Raw genomic sequence first — 22,090 nt, 5'->3', positions numbered from 1 at the left:
GAGGGGCTCCGGTTGACAGCAGCACCGCCACTTCCGCTCACGGACTTTCACAATAAACTCCTAAGCTTTGGTCGTTGCCACAGAATTGTGGATGCAACACCGATACATAAAAATATTTGTTGATAAGACAGCATTCAAATTATAATTTTATCTGAATTGTTTAATAGTTTTCTAGAAGTCTGTGTAACGTAATGCCAAATCCAATAGATTTTGTAAATAAAACACAAGTATGGGAAAGTACCTGATGCAGAACAGAAAAAAACAATTAAATTGAAACCAGGTTAACCAGCATTCAACTACTCACCTGAACGCCCAACGCCTCTCGATCTCCTGCGACGTCGCTTTGGTGCTTTTATTTTGAAATCCAGATCAGCTGCTTCCTGGTTTAGTGGCATCTGAATTTCTTAGCTTTATACATACGTGATACCATGGACTGGTGGCAGGTAACAGGATTTGATGCTTTCTTAAGTTTACACACACACACACACATACACACACATACACATACACACATACACATACACGCACACACACACACATACACACACACACACACACACACACAGGTCAGTTTTTTGTTAGAAAAACAAATTTCAGGGAAATTGAGATTAGAATCCAGTCATATAATTTAAAAAAACAGTAAAATATGATTTGTAAATGACTTGTCAATATTTATACTGCAGTATAAGTGTTGGACTGATTTGAGAGGGTGATGTTTCCAGTTGTGAAGATGAAACACAACCTGGCTATGGTTCTGCAGCAGAACCCTTACTTTGGCAATGTAAATCCATGACTGTATGCTGGATTGAAATGTGTCTTAGTATTTAAAAAAGAAATAAAGGTCATATAAAACTTTTAAAAACAAACTCTTTTAAAATGCAACTATTTCAAAAACCAAATTAGATAGCGGTAAAGAAAATGACTTTGTCTTATGATGTCAATAATTGAATCATTATAATTCTTCCTCTCCTACAGGCATTTCCTTTCAGGGGTCTCCACAGCGAATCCACCTTCTCCATCTAACCCTTTTCTCTGTATCCTCCTCTCTCACACAAACAACCTTCATATCCTTTCTCACTACGTCCATAAATCTTCTCTTTGGTCTTCCTCGAGACCTCCTGCCTGGCAGCTCCAATTTGAGCATCTGTCTACCAATATATTCACTATCCCGTCCATCCCAACCATCTCAGTCTGGCTTCTTTGACTTTCTCTAACATCTAACATGTGCTGTTCCTCTGACTCATTCCTGATCCTATCCATCCTGGTCACTCCCAAAGAGAACCTTAGCATCTTCATCTCCGCGACCTCTTGCTCTGCCTCCTGTCTTTTTGTCATTGTAACTGTTGCTAGTCCATACAGCATCACTGGTCTCACCACTGCCTTGTACATCTTTTCCATTCTTCTATCACATAGTACCCCTGACACTTTTCTCCACACATTCCAACCTGCTTGAACCAGTCTCTTCCCCCCCTTTTCCACTCTCTCCGTTGCTCTGGGCTGTTGACCCCAAGTACCTGAAATCCTCCAACTTCTGGATCTCCACTCCCTGTAGCCTCATCATTCCAGATTCTCTATTGCTGCAGCTAGCTTTCATTCCTCTCCTTTCCAGCGCATACCTCCACTACTCTTGATTTTCCTCAACGCGCTCTCTGCTCTCACTACAGATCACAATATCATCTGCAAACATCATGGTCCATGGAGATTCATGTCTAACCTCATCCGTCAGCCTGTCCATCACCATTGCAAACAAGAAGGGGCTCAGAGCTGATCCCTGATGGAGTACCTCCTCCACCTTGAACTTCTCTGTTACACCTACAACACACCGCACCACTGTCTCACAGCTAGCATACATGTCCTGCACCAGTCTAACATAGTTCTCTGCCACTCCCGATATCCTCATACAATACCAGAGCTCCTCTCTTGGCACCCTGTCATATGCTTTTTCTAGGTCTACAAAAACACAATGCAGCTCTCTCTGACCTTCTCTGTACTTCTCTGTTAGCATTCTCAAAGCAAATACTGGATCTGTAGTACTCTTTCCAGGCATGAACCCATACTGCTGTTCACAAATGCTGACTTCTGCTCTCATTCTAGTTTCCACTACTCTTTCCCATAACTTCATTGTATGGCTCATCTTCACCCCTCATTAGTTGCTGCAATTCTGCGCATCCCACTTATTCTTAAAAACAGGCATCATCACACTTCGTCTCATTTTTTCAGGCATCTTCTCCCTCTTTAAGATCCTGTTGAATAATCGAGTCAGAAACTCTATTGCTGCCTCTCCTAGACACTTCCACACCTCCACAGGTATATCATTAGGACCAACTACTTTTCCACTCTTCATCCTCTTCAATGCTTTCCTCACTTCACTTTTACCAATGTGTGCTGCTTTGTGGTGTACAATAGTCCCCTCTTCTACCCTTGCCTCTCTTTCAGGCAATCCTTGTCTTGTTGATCCTTAATCAACCGGATCTGTTGTACGTCCTTTCCATCTTTATCCCTCTGTTTTGCCAACCTGTATAGATCATTCTCTTTCCCCTTACTGTCCAACCGAGCATACAGGTCATGATATGCCAATTGTTTTGCCTTTGCTCCCTCTATCTTTACCTTTCATTGTAACTCCCCGTACTCCTGTCTGTTCTCTTCAGTCCTCCCAGAATACCACTTCTTCTTTGCTAACCGCTTTCTTTGTATATACTCCTGCACTTTCTCATTCCACCACCAAATCTCCTTATCTACTTTCATTCCAGATGACACACAAAGTACCCTCCTACCTGTCTCCCTCATAACACTAGCTGTAGTTGTCCAATCATCTGGAAGCTCACCCTGACCACCCAGACCCTTTCTCAACTCCCCCCTGAAAACCATACAACACTCCTCTCTTTTCAGCTTCTACCACTTTGTCCTCTGCTCTGCCTTTGTTCGCTTTATCTTCCTTGTCACCAGAGTAATCCTACAAACCCCCATCCTATGCTGTCTAACTACATTCTCGCCTACAACTAGTTTGCAGTCACTGATCTCTTTCAGGTTACCTCGTCTATACAAGATGTAGTCTCCCTGCGTGGCCCTACCTCCGCTCTTATAAGTTACCCTATGTTCCTGTCGTTTCTAGAAAAAAAGTGTTCACTACAGCCATTTCCATCCTTTTTGCAAAATCTACCACCATCTGTCCCTCTGTGTTCCTATCTTGTATACCAAATCTGCCCATCACTTCTTCATTCCCTTGATTGTCTTCACCAACATGCCCATTGAAGTCTGCTCCAATTACCATTCTTTCATCTCTGAGGATATTCTGTCTCACTTCATCTAGCTCATTCCAGATATTATCCTCCTCAAACTCACATCCCACCTGCAGGGCATAGGCATTGACAACATTGAGCATCACACCTTCAATTTCCAGTTTCAGACTCATAAGTCTATCTGACATTCTTTTCACCTCCAGAACATTCCTGACAAACTCCTCCCTCAAGATAACTCCTACTTCATTTCATCTTCTTGTCAGTACTATGATAGTACAACTGAACGCCTGCTTTTAAGCTTCTAGTCTTACTACCTTTCCACCTGGTCTCCTGGACACACAGTATAACCACTTTCCTTCTCCTTCATGTCAACCAACTCTCCTCTACCTTTTCGTGCCATAGTCCCAATATTCAAAGTACCTACTCTCAGTCTTAGATTCTTGCCCTTCCTCTTGCCCTTCTGTGACCTACAGTAGCCCAATTTCCATTGGTTCCCTGTAGGTCATCGGTACGAGTGCCAGTCGTTGTTAGCTAAGGCCTCGACCGATCCGGTATGATCAGGTTATTATGTTTGATTTGCATGTTTGGTTTTGGCAAAAGTTTTACGCCGGATCCCCTTCCTGACGCAACCCTCTGCATTTATCTGGGCTTGGGAGAGGCTCAGGGAGACACTGGCCTGTGCTGCTCTCAGGCTGCATTCCAGATGAATCCAAATTAATAGGTATTAATTATGATTGATCGGAATGAATCTCAAGCGGCCATGCAAATTATCTGATTAAAAATATAAATCGTTTGATTGCCACAATTATAAAATAAATAAAAGATAAATGTCACATTTTTAAGACTTGTTACTTGTACATTTTACCTCTTACATACTGGATAATTTGTTCATCTGAGCGGATTCCAATATGTTTTACAGATTCAAAAGCCTATGTATTTCAGGAATAAACACACTCACTCACACACACACACATTTATTTCATTGGCGTTCCCTTGCAGCTAACTCTGAGCGGCATAGCCTGCATGCGTAGCATCCACTCACCTGGTCACAGGGACCGGGAGTGAAACCTGATAATCCAGGCTTAGTCGTCTAAAAGGTGACCTCCCTCTTCAACGTTAAACACAAAAGGTGTGTTTGACTCATCCCTTCTGAGTCCCCACCTCAAGGTCGCACTCAAGGTGTGACCTTTTCCTGGCGCTTTCGTTGCCCTAAGCTTTCAAATTCATATCTCGCACTTGAGGATGCTTTACATTGGGAGTCGGGCATCATCACCATCACGTAACATTTGATGGCTATTCAATACAAATGGAGGGAAATGTCAAACCAAGATCACTGGGAGTTAAACCCCCTGCCAGGCAGAGAGCTGAGGCTCAGTGAATGCCACTCACTCTCAATAAGATTTTCATATAAGAGCTGAAATTCTATGGATTCAAACAATGTGAACATTTTGGAAGAAGACAGATTTTGATGGATTAGGATTTCTTCTTCTCCTTTGGGCTTTTCCCTTCAGGGGTCTCCACAGTTAATCCACCTTCTCTATCTAACCCTATCCTCTGTATCCTCCTCTCTTACACCAACTAATTTCATATCCTCTGTCACAATGCCCATCAATCTTCTCTTTGGTCTTCCTCTAGACCTCCAATTCCAGCATCCGTCGACGAATAAATTCACAATCCCTCCTCTGTACATGACCCAACCATTTCAGTCTATGTCTAGAACATCTAACATGTGTTGTAACTCTGATGGACTCATTAAAGATCCTATCCATCCTGGTCACTCCCAAAGTGAACCTCAGTATCTTCATCTCTCCAACCTCTAGCTCTGCTTCCTGTCTTTTGGTCATTGTCACTGTTTCTAGACCATCTCACCACTGTTTCCTCCACCTTTTCTTTAAGTCTGGCTGATAGTCTTCTATCTCCTCGTACCGCTGACCCTTTTCTCCACCATTCCAACCTTCTTGAACCCGTCTTTTCACCTCTTCCACACTCTCCTACGCTCTGGACTTTTGACCCCAAGTACCTGACCTCCTCCAATTTCTTGATCTCCACTCCCTGTAGCCTCGCTGTTCCACCCGGTTTCCTCTCATATATTCTGTCTTCATTTCTCTCCTGTCCAGAGCATATCTCCACTTCTTGCTACAGATCACAGCGTCATACTTAACAGTCGATTACAATCGAGACGGGTTTCCCCCCCATTTTTAGAGGCTCCAATGACATGGCAGCAGAAGGACCGACAACAAAGCTGCACTCCGTCACCATATCTTTAACATCTCTGCAGAGCAGATGAGAGAGAAGGAAAGGACGAGTGGAGATTGAATAACTTCATATTTGCAGACGATATGACTCTCATCGGTAATGTCATGAGGAAGTTGGTGCAGATGGTACATCTGACCAATGTGCTCAGCAAGATCTCCTGAATGCAGAGAAAACCCAGGTCGTATTGGTTGACAAAGGGCGGACAGGAGGTCTCTGCAGATCGAGGAAGAAGACGAGCTTGTCTACCGTGGGTAGACAGCCTGCAGCAGAGGGCATGGGTAGGAATGGGGAGGGAGGCGGTGCAGAAGATGGCAAACTTCTGGAAGAGCAAAGGGATCAGCTCCAGTTTCAAACTTAGACAACTTCATGCAACTGTCCTCCCTGTTGCTACGTATGGAGGCAAGTCTTGGAACAAACGTAGGACTTTTGCAGGGTGTAGCTACTGCGGATACCATGGACAGAAAGACTGTCCAAAAACGAGAGGCGAGATGAAACTCCACAGAGAATCAGAAGCTGTGTTGTTTCGCCAGAGGACACTTCAAGGCAAACCTGAGGAGACGGGTTCGAACCACCGTCTGTCGGAGGGAGCCGTTAGCTGAGCCGTTAGCCACTAATGTCTCCATTCAATTTCACAAGCCACGTTCAACCAAAGAACTAAGCAGTGTTGTGATCAGATCTTTGACCTATCAAATATTGATGCAAATAGTTTTATTGCCCATTAGCAAACATTGATTTCTCATTGTTGGCCAATAAAAGACTGATGTGAGGTGGGCTGAGTTTGTAGGTTTCAATTTCACTTATTTGAAATGGCTGCATCTTCTTGCCATCAAACATTTTATAACTTCACTCATTACTTTTATTCATCATCTCAGGACGGCAATAAGATCCTTGTTTCTTAGCTACTCGCTATCTATGGCGTCATGTGGAAGCCGTCTCTACTTCTGTATTATGAGTAGCATCCCTGAAATGTTCATTAGTGTCAGATGACTCATTCAACAAACATCTCTGGAGACCTTGAGCAGAGCTAAAACATGAAATTGCACACTTCGAACAGGAGAGTGAGTCGTGATTTCTAAGTAGTCCACCTTCCTGTAGCCAGGAGATAACCGCACACTGTAAAACGCAAGAGATGCATAATAAATGTCCTGAGAGCTTTTAGTTTGTTCGATAGGCTCATAAGCTGTTCACCTGGTGCGAAGCTCGAGCAGCATTTCCTGTCCAAATGTCACTGATGGCTCATGTGTTTTCATTCAGTTTTCTAACGGGGAACGCAATATTTACACGACAGGAACGACAGGGGACTTTCCGCTGTCTATGCGATCGCAAATCAACTCTTTGTCGAGTTTGAGGGAAGCGGCCAGTCCGCCCTGCTCCTACCGCCGCTGTCAATATGGCCGTCAAACAAAGTTTAATCGATGGGTAATGCTCTCCGGAAAAGGTCACTTGCACTGATGGAGTCTCAACGGTCGATGTAGGAGGAGTGATGGAGCTCAGAGGTTCGTTACTCCCTTTAACTGGTTGACATTAGACTCAGTGTCTGTTTGCTTATTTATTAGGGCTCCTTTTTAAACAAGAGGGATTGAGAATCCAACATGGCTGCCACGGGAATGACACCGAGATTTGGCCAAATAATCGTCTGTGGAGGTTCTCAGTCATCCAGGTCATGGTGAATTCTTGTCTATATCTTCTTGTCTTGGCAGCTGCCAAGAAGTACTTGAAATCCTGCACCCTCTTGACCTGTAGCTTGTCTTGCTGTGACTAACCTTCATTCCTCTCCTTTCCAGGTCAATTGTCCACCTCTCTTCCTGCCTCACAACAGAAATATGAACAGATATATTCCCAATGCCGCCTTCTGCCAGGATGTAATCCATCCATGAACACCAGAGCTGAGGAAGGATCCAAACATTTGTGCCTTCAAAGAGTAATTAGATATGAAGAGGAAAGGATTACCCAACCATCTCGCCCCACTGACCCGTCGCCCAAGCCCGCCACGGAGGAGCCCGGATCAAACCCTCTGTCGTTCACAGTCACCCATGTTCTCCGCTGAATATCCAGGGCTCATTTGGAGGAGAAAAAACACCTCATCTCTCTCTTTGTGCTTTCTGTACAAATTTACATACATAAACATATATTTATATCTTTATATACCTCTAGCACAAACCTCAGAGGAGAGTGCTCAATGCAAATGCCCAACTCTCAAACCGGCAGTTTTGAACATTATGGATAAAATATCAGGTTTGACAGCATTGGAGGGTGAAGAATTTTATGTGTGGTGCATCCCAGCAGCTTTGCCACCCTGTGAGCTTTGGCAAACTGGCAAATCTGACCTTCTGTGGCAGCACGCGGTCAACGCCACCGCCTCGCAGCTGCAGGATCCCTGGCTCGAACAGATAGAGTCCATGTCATGTTCTTCGGTTTCTTTCACTCTCCAAGAAGGGTTAACTCAAGTCCAAATGTGAGCTAAAGGTTTGAAAACATCTGCACACCAAGAGTGCTCCAAAATGAAAGATAATTTATTTTACATAGAGTAGAGAAAATTTATAATAGCATTATATTTTGAGCAAAAATCTTCAGATACTTACCAAAACATGAATATGATTTTTTTTTTCTCAAACCTTTGTTTAGTCAATATTTTTGATCCAGCCCCCAGCCTTAATCGGGCAGCAGATGTGCGTGTTTTTCTTTTGTCTCAAGATGTTCGAGACCTGCAGTGGGTTACAGCCCTGGTAGAAGGTCAGTTCTTCACCTTCTTTTGTTCTTTTAAAATATATATACACAACAAGGATCTTCTATCTCCTCCTAGCCTCGCCCCGAAGTGAGAAATGGAATATAGCTTCCAGCTCTGTCTGCTGCAATAATTGCATTGTCCTTTTTTTTAATTTGATGGTGGTTTTAAGTTTCAGTTTACCTTTCCCTCTCCCTTGAACAATACGACTGCCTCATATGATCCTGCACGCACAGGCTGCTGAGGCTGCTGTCTTTGTGAATGTACATTCAATTCAGCAGTTGTTCATCTGGTTTGCTGAGGACCTTCAATGAAGTCCTGTATTTATTTATATGCTATCTGTCATATACGATAACTCTGACCGGCCGGCGGTGCATCTGTGCTACCACGAACTCAATACCTTACCCATTTACACAAGTCATTTCCTAACTCTGTTGTCTATTTTATCCTTGTTGGTCTCAGCCCATTCGCATCCTTCTTATTTCTGTTTATTTATTTTAATGTTGTCATTGCTACTGCCACTATTGTTTATGTTGTTTAGTTTTGGTTGTCTATTTTTCACCCTTACTGTATTTTTTTTTCCATCCTGTAGTCCATTCTTATCCTTGTTGTTTTGTTTTTGTTCTCTCTGTTGTCTATTTATCTGTGGATATCTTTTGCTATTTTCTAACTGACTTCTATTTGTCTGTCTATTTATATTCATATTCATATTTATTGACACTATAACTGTTACACTGCTGTGACAAAAGAATTTTCCCCTATGGGGATCAATAAAGTCTTATCTTACCTTATCTTGGTGCATTACCTTATCATTCATGATATTCACCCTGCGCTTATCCCTGCTGTCGTGCTCCAAACATTTGCTTGCTTGTTTACATGTCTGCACAATGTAGGTTGTCCTTGAACCTCCTGCATGTGTTTGGACTGTGGGAGGAACCTGGAGAACCCTGAGGAACCCCACGCAGACACAGGGAGAACATGGAGACGCCACACAGGAAGGAAAATCAGGGACCTTCTGACTGTGAGGAGGAGGAGCTAACTGCTGCCCTGCCTCTCTCCATTATGTTTTATAGATTTTCTTCTGAAAATTTTCTGCATTCTTCCCTCATTATGGTGTGTGTGAGTGTGAGTGGTCACATTCTGTCAAGGTGCAGGAGGTTGTCTAGCAACAAATTTGAATGGAATCAATGGAGAAGCCTTCACCACACAAAGGAGTGCGCTGAGGACGGAGAGCGAGTCAGTAACGGCGCTCAGAGAAGATAAAACCTACCAAGATGAACTGCGTGATGTTGACCAAGGACCAGAAGTTGATCTCCTCCAGGAGGAACCTCAGGAGTGAGACAGTTAGCGATCAAGCTGAGGAGGGGATTGACAGTGGGTGTGTGGAGGTCAGAGCAGAGGCTGTCCAGGCTTTAGTACCCACAGACTGTGGGGAAACTTCTACCATCCATGCTTGGACATCTCCACAGCTGCAGCCTGGAAGGTCAACTGTGGATCCTGAAATGAGCAAGTTCTATCCTGAGAAGAGAAGATGAAGAGGCTGAAGACGTTAGCTGTAAATGTAGGGTGGAAGCTTGAACGCTGCAAGACGTTTTCGTCGAAGGCATTGACTTGGACTCTGGAGCGCTGATCTTAAATTGACCTCCAGAGCTTCCTCTCCATTCCAGAAGAAGCAGAGGGTCGGTTGGAGGCGCTCCATCGCAGATCCACCGCATACCAGATGCTGCGGAGAAAACGTATTTCACCAAAACACAATAGAGGAGACCGGCTACCCCGTCATCTCAGGAGACCTCATTCTTTGAGATGAAGAGGAGCAGATGGTGGACGGCCGGTATCCCCCTCCCTCGCTGCAATCTGTTGGTGTTTAGACGGGGATGTGAGAAAGCTGCTCCCTGCTGGGATCTGGAGATGAAGCTCCATCAAGAACAAGAAAAAAATATCTTTATTTAGTCAATTAATTATGTTTACACACGGTGATCAGCTCGGGTTTCACACAGAAGAATGTGATGAAAACATGAGATACGAGGCTCCGTCAACCTGCTGCCGTCCGACAAGAACCACCCTGATCGTATTTCTTTGTCCAATATTCAGGATGGTTAAGGAGGGAGGAGGAAATAGATGAGAGCGCGGGGTAACGCAAGTGGAAAACCGAGGTCAACCAGGTGACCTCCACGAGGAAGCCTCAAAAGGCTGGGTTCTGCGATTTCAGCGGTGTGACTGGAACCCAGACAGGGATCTGGTATCATCCCTGCGCGTGAAGTTATTGAAGGATATTTGGGGAACAGCGCGACGTCACAAAACCACCACGCTTTCTCTGGGCCTCTGTGAGAAGCAGATGGTGGGAGAGCTGGGCAACCTGGGAGAAGATAAACCCACATGGAGAATATTTGAATGAGCAGCGTGAGACCAGGTTTGGCCCACTGTCGTTTATATCTATGTGGATATTAGTCACATTCAAAGGGTCTCTATTTTCCTGATGCATTCACATAGAACAACCCCCGGTGACTTTGCAGGGTTCCAGCTCTGCAACATATATAAAATACGGATATACAGCGGACCCTCACTTTTTGCGGGAGTTACGTTCCAAGACCCCCCGCAAAAAGTGAATTACAGCGAAATAGAGACATAATAATTTTGATGGTATTTGCAGATATATTAACACTTAACAAACCTCACTCAACCCTTTACGAACCTCCTGCAAGCAGTTATCAACCCACCATCGACTGTATTACGCTTCCTATCCTCTTTTACAGTACACTTAACACTTTCAGATAACTGTAACGTATATTAACAAACTTGCCTTTGTCCTTATGATGCCACGTTTCTTCCTGCAAACAGCGATCCACATGGCCAAAGCGTTTTCCATTTTTACAATTCATTTACTTTGTCTTGTCATCACCCGTTTTGCCGTTTTACTGAAGCTTAAGGTCACCGTCTTCCTAATTTAGCTTCACCTTTCTTAATTTAAGGAACTGTAGATTCGTTAACGCTGTAATGATGGCCAACCTCAGCAAAACGTCTGCCTTCCTTTAACATATCAGCTGCTTCTCTCCACGAACCAATCAACATGAGGAACGGAACAACATTCTTAATCAGCCAATAGCATTCCAAGTATGGATCAACTTAGCCAATGTTATTCCATATGAGATCTCGCATGGGTAAAATGGTAGGAGCAAGAGTTTGCTGGGCTTAGCAAAGGAGATCTTGAATTTTATTTATAAATTTTAGTTTAATTTTACAATATTTATTATTTTCTTAAGCTAGAAAATGGCTATTTCATCACAAAAAAATGTCAAATACTGCAAAAAAAAAAAAAAACGCTACAGAACTATACACGACATGAACCAAATTACGAAAAAAATCTGTGAAGTAGCAAGGGTCCACTTTATTAAAATATAATCCAGTTGCATCTTGGATTGTCTATGTCTGACTCAGGGAGGTGGAATGGTTAAGGAGTATGGAAGCATGAAGAAATGTTGACAGTGAACATACATGTGAATGCGTGAATGGTAATTAAAAAAGATTTTTAATTTTTTTAAAGGCATTTGCAGATCAAACATTGGTTCTATTTGGGAATGACTAAGATGGAGAGGATCAGGAATCCCATCACAAGGACACCACATGTTAGATGTTCTGGACATAGACTGAGATGGTTGGGTCATGTACAGAGGAGGGATTGAGAATATATTGGTAGACGGATGCTGGAATTGGAGGTCTAGAAGAAGACAAAAGAGAAGATTTACGGACTTAGCAAGAGAGAATATGAAGATGCGAAGACGATCCAGAGAACAGGGTTAGACAGTGGTGTATTCGCTTTGGAGACCCCTGAAGGAAAAAGCCCATAGAAAAAGAAGATGATGATCAGACATTGAGTAGGCATTGACATTGGACACTAACCTCCAATCCCATCCCTTTTTTGGTTATTCTACTAAATATTACATTTCTATCTCAAAAATGGACATTCAATATTTCGGTGAACCACCTGTCTGAGCCTCAGGAGCCCTCTCACAGTCCGGAAATGTGATCATCATGCAGCGGTAAAGAAGAAAAAACAACTTTTAGAACTTTAAAATGACCCAGCAAAGCGGCAGAGACGTCTATCTCTGTCTCCTGATGTGTGTGTGTGTTTGCACTCTCAGAGCAACAAACACACTATTGTGAGCTGGAAAGTTTTCTTTTGGGTCATTTTTTATTAATTGCATCCAGACGTTCCATAGGGTTATAAATAACCTGCTGTGTGCCGCCTGTATTAAATATATATGGTAATAAATGTGGAGAGCTGCTCTCAGAGCTCAACTGATGCCTCAATATTTCCCACAGCCGCACTGGAGAGGCTCATCACATTATGCACAAAGATTGCTGCAGTCCTTGACTGAAATCATGGATGGCAACATCTTGTCTTTTGGCCGTTGATGAGCCCTCCCCGCGCTTTAATCACACGCAGTGCCGTGCAAACACTGACAGCCCTGGATATGATCACAACGTGAGAGAAGGCGGATACCAGCGGCAATTCTAAGAGGTGGTGCGCAGATGGGACGGCGATGACGATAATGCTACTGATGACGATGAAGGGGAGGAGGCCAGGTCACATCCCCTCATTTGCAACAGCTACCGTGCCAGGGTCGTGACCTTCAGGTTCAGACCCGGGCGTTTTACGGCCCTGTGGTCGTCCCTGCCCGGCCTGGGTGGGCTCAATCAGAACATGAACGAAAAAAAAAACATTAATTCTGTTAATGTTATACAAGTGTGTTACTTTCATTTAGAAAACAGTGCGTTTTTTGTTTTTTTTTAAGCTCCATGACGTGGGTGCACGAACTGAGACCATTTGATGGCCATGTGATTGATGACAGCAATGTCCGTACTCTGGCCAGAGAAGACAGATGGTTGGAGAGAAGAGTCAAGAAAGCCATCTTTATCAAAACAGAAAAAACATCTTTGAATAGAGGGGGCGCTCAGACCCGACCTTTCACAGATATACAGCGCTGTACTGGGATCAATACCAAGACGGATTTGCACACACGGACCAGGCTCATCTGCACCCTTTGAACAACCAGGAAAGACCCACCACCAGAACCAGTCCCCGGTAACATCCACCTGAGCCTCAGTTCATGTGACCCAACAGGTATCGCTCCTTTGTTTAGCTTTACCTTTTCACATTCCAAAGCAGGTAATCGCACTAAGTTGCTCCTCAGCAGAACAACCCCCTCTTACACCTAGTTTCTGCAGATCAACTCTTCCATTTATACAACAAGCCACCATAACCTAGACTTGCCCAAAAACCTGGCCGTTATCTTCAGAAACTCCCCATAGGTCATTAGCACTGAAAGAGCCTCTCGGATGAAGGGGTGAAATGTCTTCAAGGGAAGAAAAAGTCTAGTGCCCATGAGAATCGACAAGAATGGAGGAGGATACAAAGACTTGTTCGATGAAACTAGTCAGACATTTTGCTAGTACAAACGCAAAACCAACAAGGGTATTTTTATAGAGCTTTGCACAACAAGAAATGCAGCTTTCAAGGCAACTTATGCCTTATCCCACATCGCCAGGAAGGGTATGCTGTTTTGGGACGGACAATTTACGAAGTGTTTGTTGGACTCTGCAGCAATAATATGCTATCATATTACACTAATAAAAAGCACTTTATGCTTTTTGCATTATGTCGATCCATTTCATATCTTTAGCATACTGCTGAACAACTTTTTAGTGTTTGTGAAGGTTCTGAGAACACTGATGGAATGATTATTTTACAATTGTGATAATAATTGTGATATGTCATTTACTGCCTTTTCCAACAGGGCAGAATTCATATTGAGTGGTTATTATCCCTCCAACACTGTTCAGGTTTCTCCTATGGCCCCTTGTAAAAATGACTTGCCCACCCCTGGACTTGAATTGCTGGAAGCTACAGCCTTGCTGGGGCTGTGTTCACGCACCGCCTCGACCAGAGTCGCTTTCAGAGGTAGATAACGCCAATCGGTGTTTCTCTTGCTCTCTCACGGAGGAAATGCGCATGGGAGCCTCCAATTGTTGAGGCGCTGCAAAGATGTGTCAAAGAGACTGCGTGGTAGCTTCAGAGGCATGGAGCTGTGTTGGCTAGCAAGGGAGGAACCATGTGAGTCCACAGCTGACAGGAAGTGCTGCACGGAGGAAGTCTTGAGCAGTACAACTCTACCACTTAAAGTAGCCATAGCCGACCTTTTTTGTGCCAGGGATCAGTTTTATGCAGAGGCACGGGGATTATGACAATATAAACTTTTGTCAGTTCACAGTATTTAATCTGAATACAACCATTACCCTTTGAATGAGGAAATAACAATCATTTTGCACTAGAATAAAAAAATAAATAAAGTTTTGAGGGTTTTATAGCTTCATTAGCTAGCCATTCACTGCAAATAATGCTTAGCGGGCACAGAGCTTATGTATCACCTATTGCGATGAACCCATAACTTAGGTAGGGATCTTGATATTTTCTTTTAAATGCAGCTTTCTTTTTGCCTGCAAACTGTGACGCTTCTGCCATCTCGTAGTTTGCTCGTTTCCTCTCGAAAAAGCTCTCTGGCGGTGGCGGTGTGGCAGTAAGGCGAAGGCGGAAACAGTCATTTTACAAGATAAGATCCGGAGGGTCCAATGAAAAAGCTATTATTTGTGCCAAGAAAAATTTTCTTTGCAGACGGGTGGACCCTCTCATTGACAATTCTTGGAGGCACATGAATCCCCACCCCTTCATTGAAAAGTCCTATGTTAACAGCCAGAGCAAATCCAATGCGGTTGATTTCTCCTTCTGCAGCTCCCAAACCGACATATGCGGTGCCTCCTCCCCAAACTGTGTCAGGGCTGAGAGCTTGAGAGCACCTTTGCAGCTGTGCGGTTTAGACTGTATGGGGACTGAAGTTTAATTTAAATATATCCAATATGGTTGGGTATATTTAAAGGTATTGGGCGTGCCTCCATGCCGCCAGGCTTCGCTTCATCGGAGTCCCAGTGCCTCGGTGAATTTGAATAATATAAAGGTTGAACTTCCATAATTACAGAAAGGCCTGACACTGCGGTCTGGCGGGGGGGTGAAGTCCACCCAGTGGCTGCCAGGCAGTCGAAGGAGGTCTAATTTTAGAAGGCAGTGATAAGCCCGGCTCCCTCTGGGACGGGACCGTATCAAAGGGAGAGAGAATGCTGACTCTGTTGCCATGGCGATCACTATTCGGCTCGGATATCCCTTATTTCCAGGGCAGGGGCAGGAGGGAGGAGGTGGAAAGCGCTGGGGGGTACAAAGGACCAAAGTCATGGAGGTCTCAGCGGCAGGGATCAATAGGACCTGCCCAGCTAATCTGTAACCGATATGGAGAGGACTGCAGGACCACGCCGCGCCTCGCCATCCCATATTAAAACAAAGCATTCCAGAAAGCGAATTCATCTCAAGCGGGTAACCTAAGGCAGAGGGCTGGGCCAGGAAGGGTGTCCAACATGGATCAATCATGAATGGATGATCCAGGTCTGATGGAGCCTCCACCGGCCTGGAAGAACCCGACCAGGTCCCTGCAGCATTCGTGACATGGGTAAACATGAATGACGGGAGAGAACGGCTCCGCCCCAGAGCGAGAACGTCATTGGTTTCCATCGCCAACTGGGTTCTTCCTGTGAAGAGAGGTTTCCTCCCGCAATCCAAAGCTGAAGATGCTGAATGACCCCGGAGGAGGGTCTTAGGGTTGGGCTCGCCAAGCACCACTGCTCTGCCAGTGCCAGTGCCAGTATTGGAACACCTGATTCCCATTATTTGGATGGGTTAGCCAATAGTGTTGGCTAACCCATCCAAATAATGGGAATCAGGTGTTCCAATCACGTCCATGGTCACAGGTGTATAAAATCAAGCACCTAGGCATGCAGACTGTTTTAACAAACATTTGTGAAAGAATCGGTCGTTCTCAGGAACTCTGTGAATTCCAGCATGGAGCTGTGATAGGATGCCTGTGCAACAAATCCAGTCATGAAATTTCCTCACTCCTAAATATTGCACAGTCAACTGTCAGCTGTATTAAAGGAACATTGAAGTGCTTGGGAATGACAGAAACTCAGCCCAAGTGGTAGGCCACGTACACTGACAGAGCGGGGTCATAGGATGCGGGGGCAAATTGTGCCAAGAGGTCACCAACTTTCTGCCGAGTCAATCTCCAAAGAACTTCAAACGCCACATGGCCTTCAGATCAGCACAAGAAGAGTGCGCAAAGAGCTTTATACAATGGGTTTCCAAGGCCGAGCGGCTGTGTAAAGCATGTGGTGTAAAGTGGTGTAAAGCACGCCGCCACTGGACTCTAGAGCAGTGGGGATGCCTTCTTTGGAGTGATGAATCGCACTTTTCCATCTGGCAATCTGATGGATGTGCCTGGGTTTAGTGGTTGCCATGAGGAGAGTACTTGTCTGACCGCATTGTGCCAAGTGTGATGTTTGGTGGAGGGGGATTATGGTGTGGGGTTGTTTTTCAGGAGCTGGGCTTGGCCCCTTAGTTCCAGTGAAAGGATCTCTGAAAGCTTCAGCATATCAAGATATTTTGGGCAATCCATGCTCCCGACTCGGTGGGAACAGTTTGGAGCTGGCCCTTCCTTTTCCAACATGACTGTGCAGCAGTCTGCAAAACAAGGTCCATAAAGACATGGATGACAGAGTCTGGTGTGGATGATTATGACCAGCTAGCACAGAGTCCTGACCTCAACCCCCATGGAACACCTTTGAGATCAATTAGAGTGGAGACTGCGAGCCAGGCCTTCCCGTCCAACAGCAGTGTGTGGCCTCACAAATGGTCAAAAATTTCCATAAACACAGTTCTGGACCTAGTGAAGAGTTGAAGCTGTTATAGCTGCAAAAGATGGGCCCACGTCACACTGAACCTGAACCTTATGGATTAGGAAAGGGGTGTCACGTAGGAGCATATGTGAGTCAAGGCAGGTGAGCGAACACTTTTGGCCGTACCAAATATTTCATCCCCCTGCAGTAAATAAAACTCCAGGCTTTTTGCGGAACTGCCAGCTATTTTTTTTTCAAAACTTTGTGTAGGCGAGGTGATCATGAACATCAATGGAAAATAAAAAAATAGGAATACAGGCATGGAGACCTGATCATCCCGGGCTTTCCTTCCTAACCCTTCCAAAAGCTTGCTACTGCTCATTTGTCAGTGTCAGATTATTTCAAATTAAAATACGGATGAATAATTGAGCTATTCATTAACCGGACTAGATTCCAGAGCGGCTAAATAAAACTTAATTTCTAAAAATGGGCTGGGAAAGACGTTCCCCGGCAGGGCGATCCATCATCCGGGGCCTGGATTTCCATCACGCTATTAAATTCAGCTGAGACAGAACGGCCATTCATCACACATGGGTTCTTCAAGCTGCTGGGGGAGGACATGGAGCGAAGCGCCCGTCTTAGACAGGGAGCCTCCATACTTCCATCTAGAAGGTACCAGTGCGGACTGGCCTCTGAGGTGGTATCGGACTGTTTCAGATGCTGAATGGTTCAGATGATGAAGCTCTCCTTGTCAGCCAGCAGGTGACAGCACAAAGCCAAAGATACAGCAGGCTCAGGTGTTTCATAGTTGCTGAATGAAGATACATTCGCCTCTGGTCTCATTTGTCTCTGACCACACGTCACCCCTGACACTTCCTTCCACCCGTTCCAACCTGCTTGAATGTGCTTCTTCACCTCTCCTCCACCCTCTCCATTGCTCTGAACTGTTGACCCTCAGTACCAAAGATCCCCCAACTTCTTCTCTACTCCCTGGAGCCTCACTGTTCATCATGGGTTCCTCTCATTCACACACCCGTATTCAATCTTGCTGCGACTAACCTTAATTCCTCTCCTTTCCAGGTCATATCGCCAACTCTCTAGATGTTCCTCTGCCTGCTTTTTGATCTAACTAGACATCCCAATGTCATCCGCAAACACCATGGTCCATGGAGATTCCTGTCTAACCTAATCTGTCAGCCTGTCCATCAACACTGCTAACAAGGAGCTCAGAGATGATTCCTGATGAAGTCCCATCTCCACCATGAACTTCTCTTGAATTTTCAGCACAACTCCCCACTGCCTCACAGCTAGCATACATGTCCTGCACCAGTCTGACATACTTCTCTGACGTCCTCATTTAGCACCAGTTCCTCTGTCATTACTGTAGTACGCTTTTACTTTAAAATATGCTGATATTTGAAAAGTATTGGTGAATAATGACCCGGATTATTTAGAAAATGCAGACGTAGCTGTGAAACTTCTACGTTTGCTAGCCTTTGCTCACTCGGAGTCTTCACTGTGAAGGAAGATGGAATCATGGGACACAGAGGGAAGCCATCAGTCCTCAGTGGGGAATGCTCTCCACTCAGCTGGAGTCTTGCAGAGCGACACGCAGATGCAGACAGGGAACTAAACCTCCAACTCACTGAGCTCAAAGGTCATTCCTCCTGCAGAAGGCGGTGAGATGCTTATGTTCATCCAACATGGTTCTCCGTCTTTTTTTAGAAATAAAGTACTTGGCTGCTTTTCTGAGACGTCTTTCATTTGTGCACAGAAGCTCTTTGTGACAGCGACCATCCCACGTCTGCATTCCTTCCATGTTGATTGACGGACGGAGAGCTGCATCACCTGATCGAGCTGTTTTTATTGTTTATGACCTGGAGAGCGGTTTGACCTCATGTGAGAGCACCTGTGACCACAGTGCTTACACACTAACTCCAGGAGAAGGCCTGCGTGCCTCCAGGGCTGCCTCCAGGTAGCTGTATCTTGTCCGATATATGACCTTTGACCTCAGTAAATGCGGTTTTATCTTGTACTGTGATGCTGCTTCCTTTTCAGCTGTCAGGCAGGGGGCCAGAGATCATGTAACCTGTAGCAAAGCAGCGTCACCTACTGGTGAAAACCCCACATCATCATTCACAATGTGTTGCTTTCAAACACTTTTTCCTATATTTATATCCTCTACATCTCATTTTATTTTCTAAATGAAGAACCTTCTTTATCAGCCAATTTTTTTGGCTATCCATTTTCAAAGTCATGAAAAATCCAGAGTAAATTACCCACTAATACACCCTGAGACAAGCCCAAAAAACATGATCTTAAAATAACAATAATAAATAATGAAATCAAGCAGTTTGAAAAAAAGAAATGGTTTTCAAAAAAATCTGGAAAAGAGCCCTTAAAATTACAGAAAATGGCCAGGGTACCTCTATGCAGTGATGGTGTGGCAGGAACCGGAAGTGGTATTCCTGCCAAATACATTAGTCTTCTGGGAAAACGTCTGATGCGCAGAGCTGTCCATGTTCCAGTAGAGGCAGGAGACAGCCGGAGCATGTGTCTGCCAACTGTAGACCATCCCCACCATCTCCTATTTAGACAAGAGCGAGGAAACACTGAACGTGTATGAAGGGTTTAATCTAAAAACAAAGAATTTGGTGAGTTGAATGGATCATCTTTTTAAATGGTAACATTGATGGATTTAGACATCCATGGTGGATTGTTGCAACAATCCACTCATTCGTCTTCCGCTTATCCTTTGCTCAGGGTCGCAGTGAGACCAGAGCAAATCCCGAGAGACAGGGTTCACCCCGAACCGCTCCGCCACAGGGACAGATACAGAGACACACAACCAAACACAGATTTGGCTATAGCATCAAATGCTAGCGAGACACAGCGAGGCATTGGTGCCACCAAATCCAAAGGAGTTGGAGAGGGCAATCCTCCGGCCCTCGGTCTGCCACGGCTGTGCTGAGCAGGGGACGTAGTTGAGGCTGAAGTCCGGCTCGGTGCGGTCCAGATTAAGGGTTGGAGGCAGGATGCCGTGATAGCACGCCAGAGCAGTAAACGCTGCCTCCAGTGCCCCCGCTGCACCCAGCAGGTGTCCCGTGGCTCCTTTGGTGGAGGAGACGGCCAGGCTACTGCAGCTTGGCCCGAACAGTCTCTTGATAGCTGTGTTTTCTGCTGCATCGCCCAGCGGCGTGGACGTAGCATGTGCGTTGATGTACGTCACGTCGGCTGGAGAGAGAGCAGCATCCTTAAGCGCTGCTGACATGCATCTGCAGAGAGGAAATGAGTCTGCTTCAACCTTTGAGGAGCTGTGGACTTATAAAAAGCAACCACTTCTATGGAAATCAAACACCAATGAGCTGAGCCTTTAAAGGTATCATTTTGATACTTTAATTCCTTTACACATTTAACTTTATCATATGTCATAGGTCTGACTCAATCCAATTCAATATTTGGGCAATTGTGGTAATATTCTGCAAAGTGGCCACTAGGTGGTGCTGTTTCATTCTTTTTGTTTTTGTTTTTTTTTTTCCTTTTTTTTTTTTTTTTTAATCATTCATTCATTCAACCATTCATTAGATACAGCTAATCCTACACTTAGGGTCTCCGGGGTGTTAGAGCATCTCCCAGCTGTCAGTCGACAAGAAGTGGGTTACACCTTGGACTGGTTTCCGGTTAATCCCATGTTTTCAAAAATAAATAACACTTTACTTCACCGTGTCAGAGCAATCTGATCAAACATGGTAAAGTGAAAGCACACGTCACACTGCGAGGCCTTCAAAGCATTGAAGCAAACCTGAAAGCTCCGTCTCCGTCCACGGTGGGCGCAGTGATGTGGCTCGCATCTCCAGACAGGCCGTATCCGAGGACCTCCGCATAGATCCTGGCCCCTCTCCTCTGGGCATGATCCAGCTCCTCCAGCAGCAGGATGGCGGCCCCCTCCCCCATCACAAAGCCCTCCCTCTCTGGGTGAAAGGGCCTAGATGCCAGCTCCGGACACTTGTTCCATTTGGTGGCGAGGGCCCGGGCCCTTGCAAATCCAGCGATTGCCAGAGGGCTCACGCAGGATTCCGTTCCCCCTGTAACCATAGCAACTGCATCACCATGAGCGATGAACCTGGCGGCATCCCCAATGGCATGTGCACCTGTGGTGCACGCCGTGGATACGGTGTGGTTGGGGCCCTTCAGTTTGTGCTTGATGCTAATGTGGCCCGCGGCCATGTTGACAAGGATGCGAGGCACAAAGAAGGGGCTGACTTTGTTGTAGCCCTTCTCCTGGAAGGCAGCAGATGTCTGAGCGATCTCATCGAGCGACACCATGCCCATGCCGACCGCCACCCCTGTCATGAGCTGCTCCTCCGGGGTTCTGGGGTACCAACCCGAGTCCTTCAGGGCCAGCTGGGCGGCCCCGAGAGCCATCACAGTAGCGGCTGACATGCTGCTAATCTCTCCTCGAGAGGCAAAGGTCTGGTCCATGAACTGTCCCTCTCCGGAACCCCTGGGCACCAGCGCCGCCACTTTACAGGGGATGGACTTGTAGTCCTCGGACTCAAGGGCCACAATCCCACTTTGGCCCCTTATGAGGCGGTCCCATGGCAGTGCAGAGCCGGTTCCAAGGGGACACACCAGGCCTATCCCAGTCACGACAACTCTACCGCTCTGCTGTGCAGAGCTGACACATCTGGAGGCACCGTTTCCAAGAAGACCAACAATGAACTTCTGTCTTCGCAGGACTTGAGTCCACCAGGCTAGGGATAAAGGGGTCATGCTGATGTTCTTCACACGTTTAGAGCGTGGCTTTGCCGGCTCCCGCCCAAACCGGCAGAGAGATATCAAGAAAAACGGTCAAACCTGTTCAGTAACTTACTTGACATGAGTTGTCACTTGAGGAGAAACAGACTGCGTGAACATCTAGCCCTGCTTTAGCTCCTCCTAGCTAGCTTTGGCCAGGACACCGCCGCCTGAATACATTCACTTTTCAATAAGGTGTATAACTCTTACCCCGCCTTTAGGGGGTAAAAATATGCATTCATTCACAATAAGGTAATTTTAAGCCATAAAAACAGCCACGGAGATGCGGCTTTAGTCA

At 45.5% G+C, this 22,090-nt stretch overlaps 1 protein-coding gene and 1 long non-coding RNA gene across 2 annotated transcripts; both read right to left on the bottom strand.

Annotated features, from left to right (window-relative positions):
• Nucleotides 1–11,644: 11,644 nt before the first annotated feature.
• On the bottom strand, nt 11,645–21,890 carry LOC147216437 (uncharacterized). The gene is made up of 3 exons (XR_015109149.1): nt 21,869–21,890; nt 19,422–19,582; nt 11,645–11,935 (listed from the first exon to the last, which is right to left on the bottom strand). It is a non-coding gene; the product is annotated as an uncharacterized LOC147216437 (long non-coding RNA).
• Nucleotides 19,609–21,928, bottom strand: oxsm (3-oxoacyl-ACP synthase, mitochondrial). The gene is made up of 2 exons (XM_086178075.1): nt 20,798–21,928; nt 19,609–20,270 (listed from the first exon to the last, which is right to left on the bottom strand). Exons 1-2 carry the CDS (start codon nt 21,766–21,768, stop codon nt 19,868–19,870), a joined length of 1,374 nt encoding a protein of 457 aa, XP_086034201.1. The 5' UTR covers nt 21,769–21,928; the 3' UTR covers nt 19,609–19,867.
• Nucleotides 21,929–22,090: the final 162 nt, after the last annotated feature.

Source organism: Fistularia commersonii, chromosome 30 (genome assembly GCF_037954325.1).
Source record: "Fistularia commersonii isolate RoL2024-O1a breed Wild chromosome 30, RoL_Fcom_v1.0, whole genome shotgun sequence".
In the NCBI taxonomy this organism is placed as follows: domain Eukaryota; kingdom Metazoa; phylum Chordata; class Actinopteri; order Syngnathiformes; family Fistulariidae; genus Fistularia; species Fistularia commersonii.
This window is presented reverse-complemented; position numbering and strand designations above follow the sequence as displayed.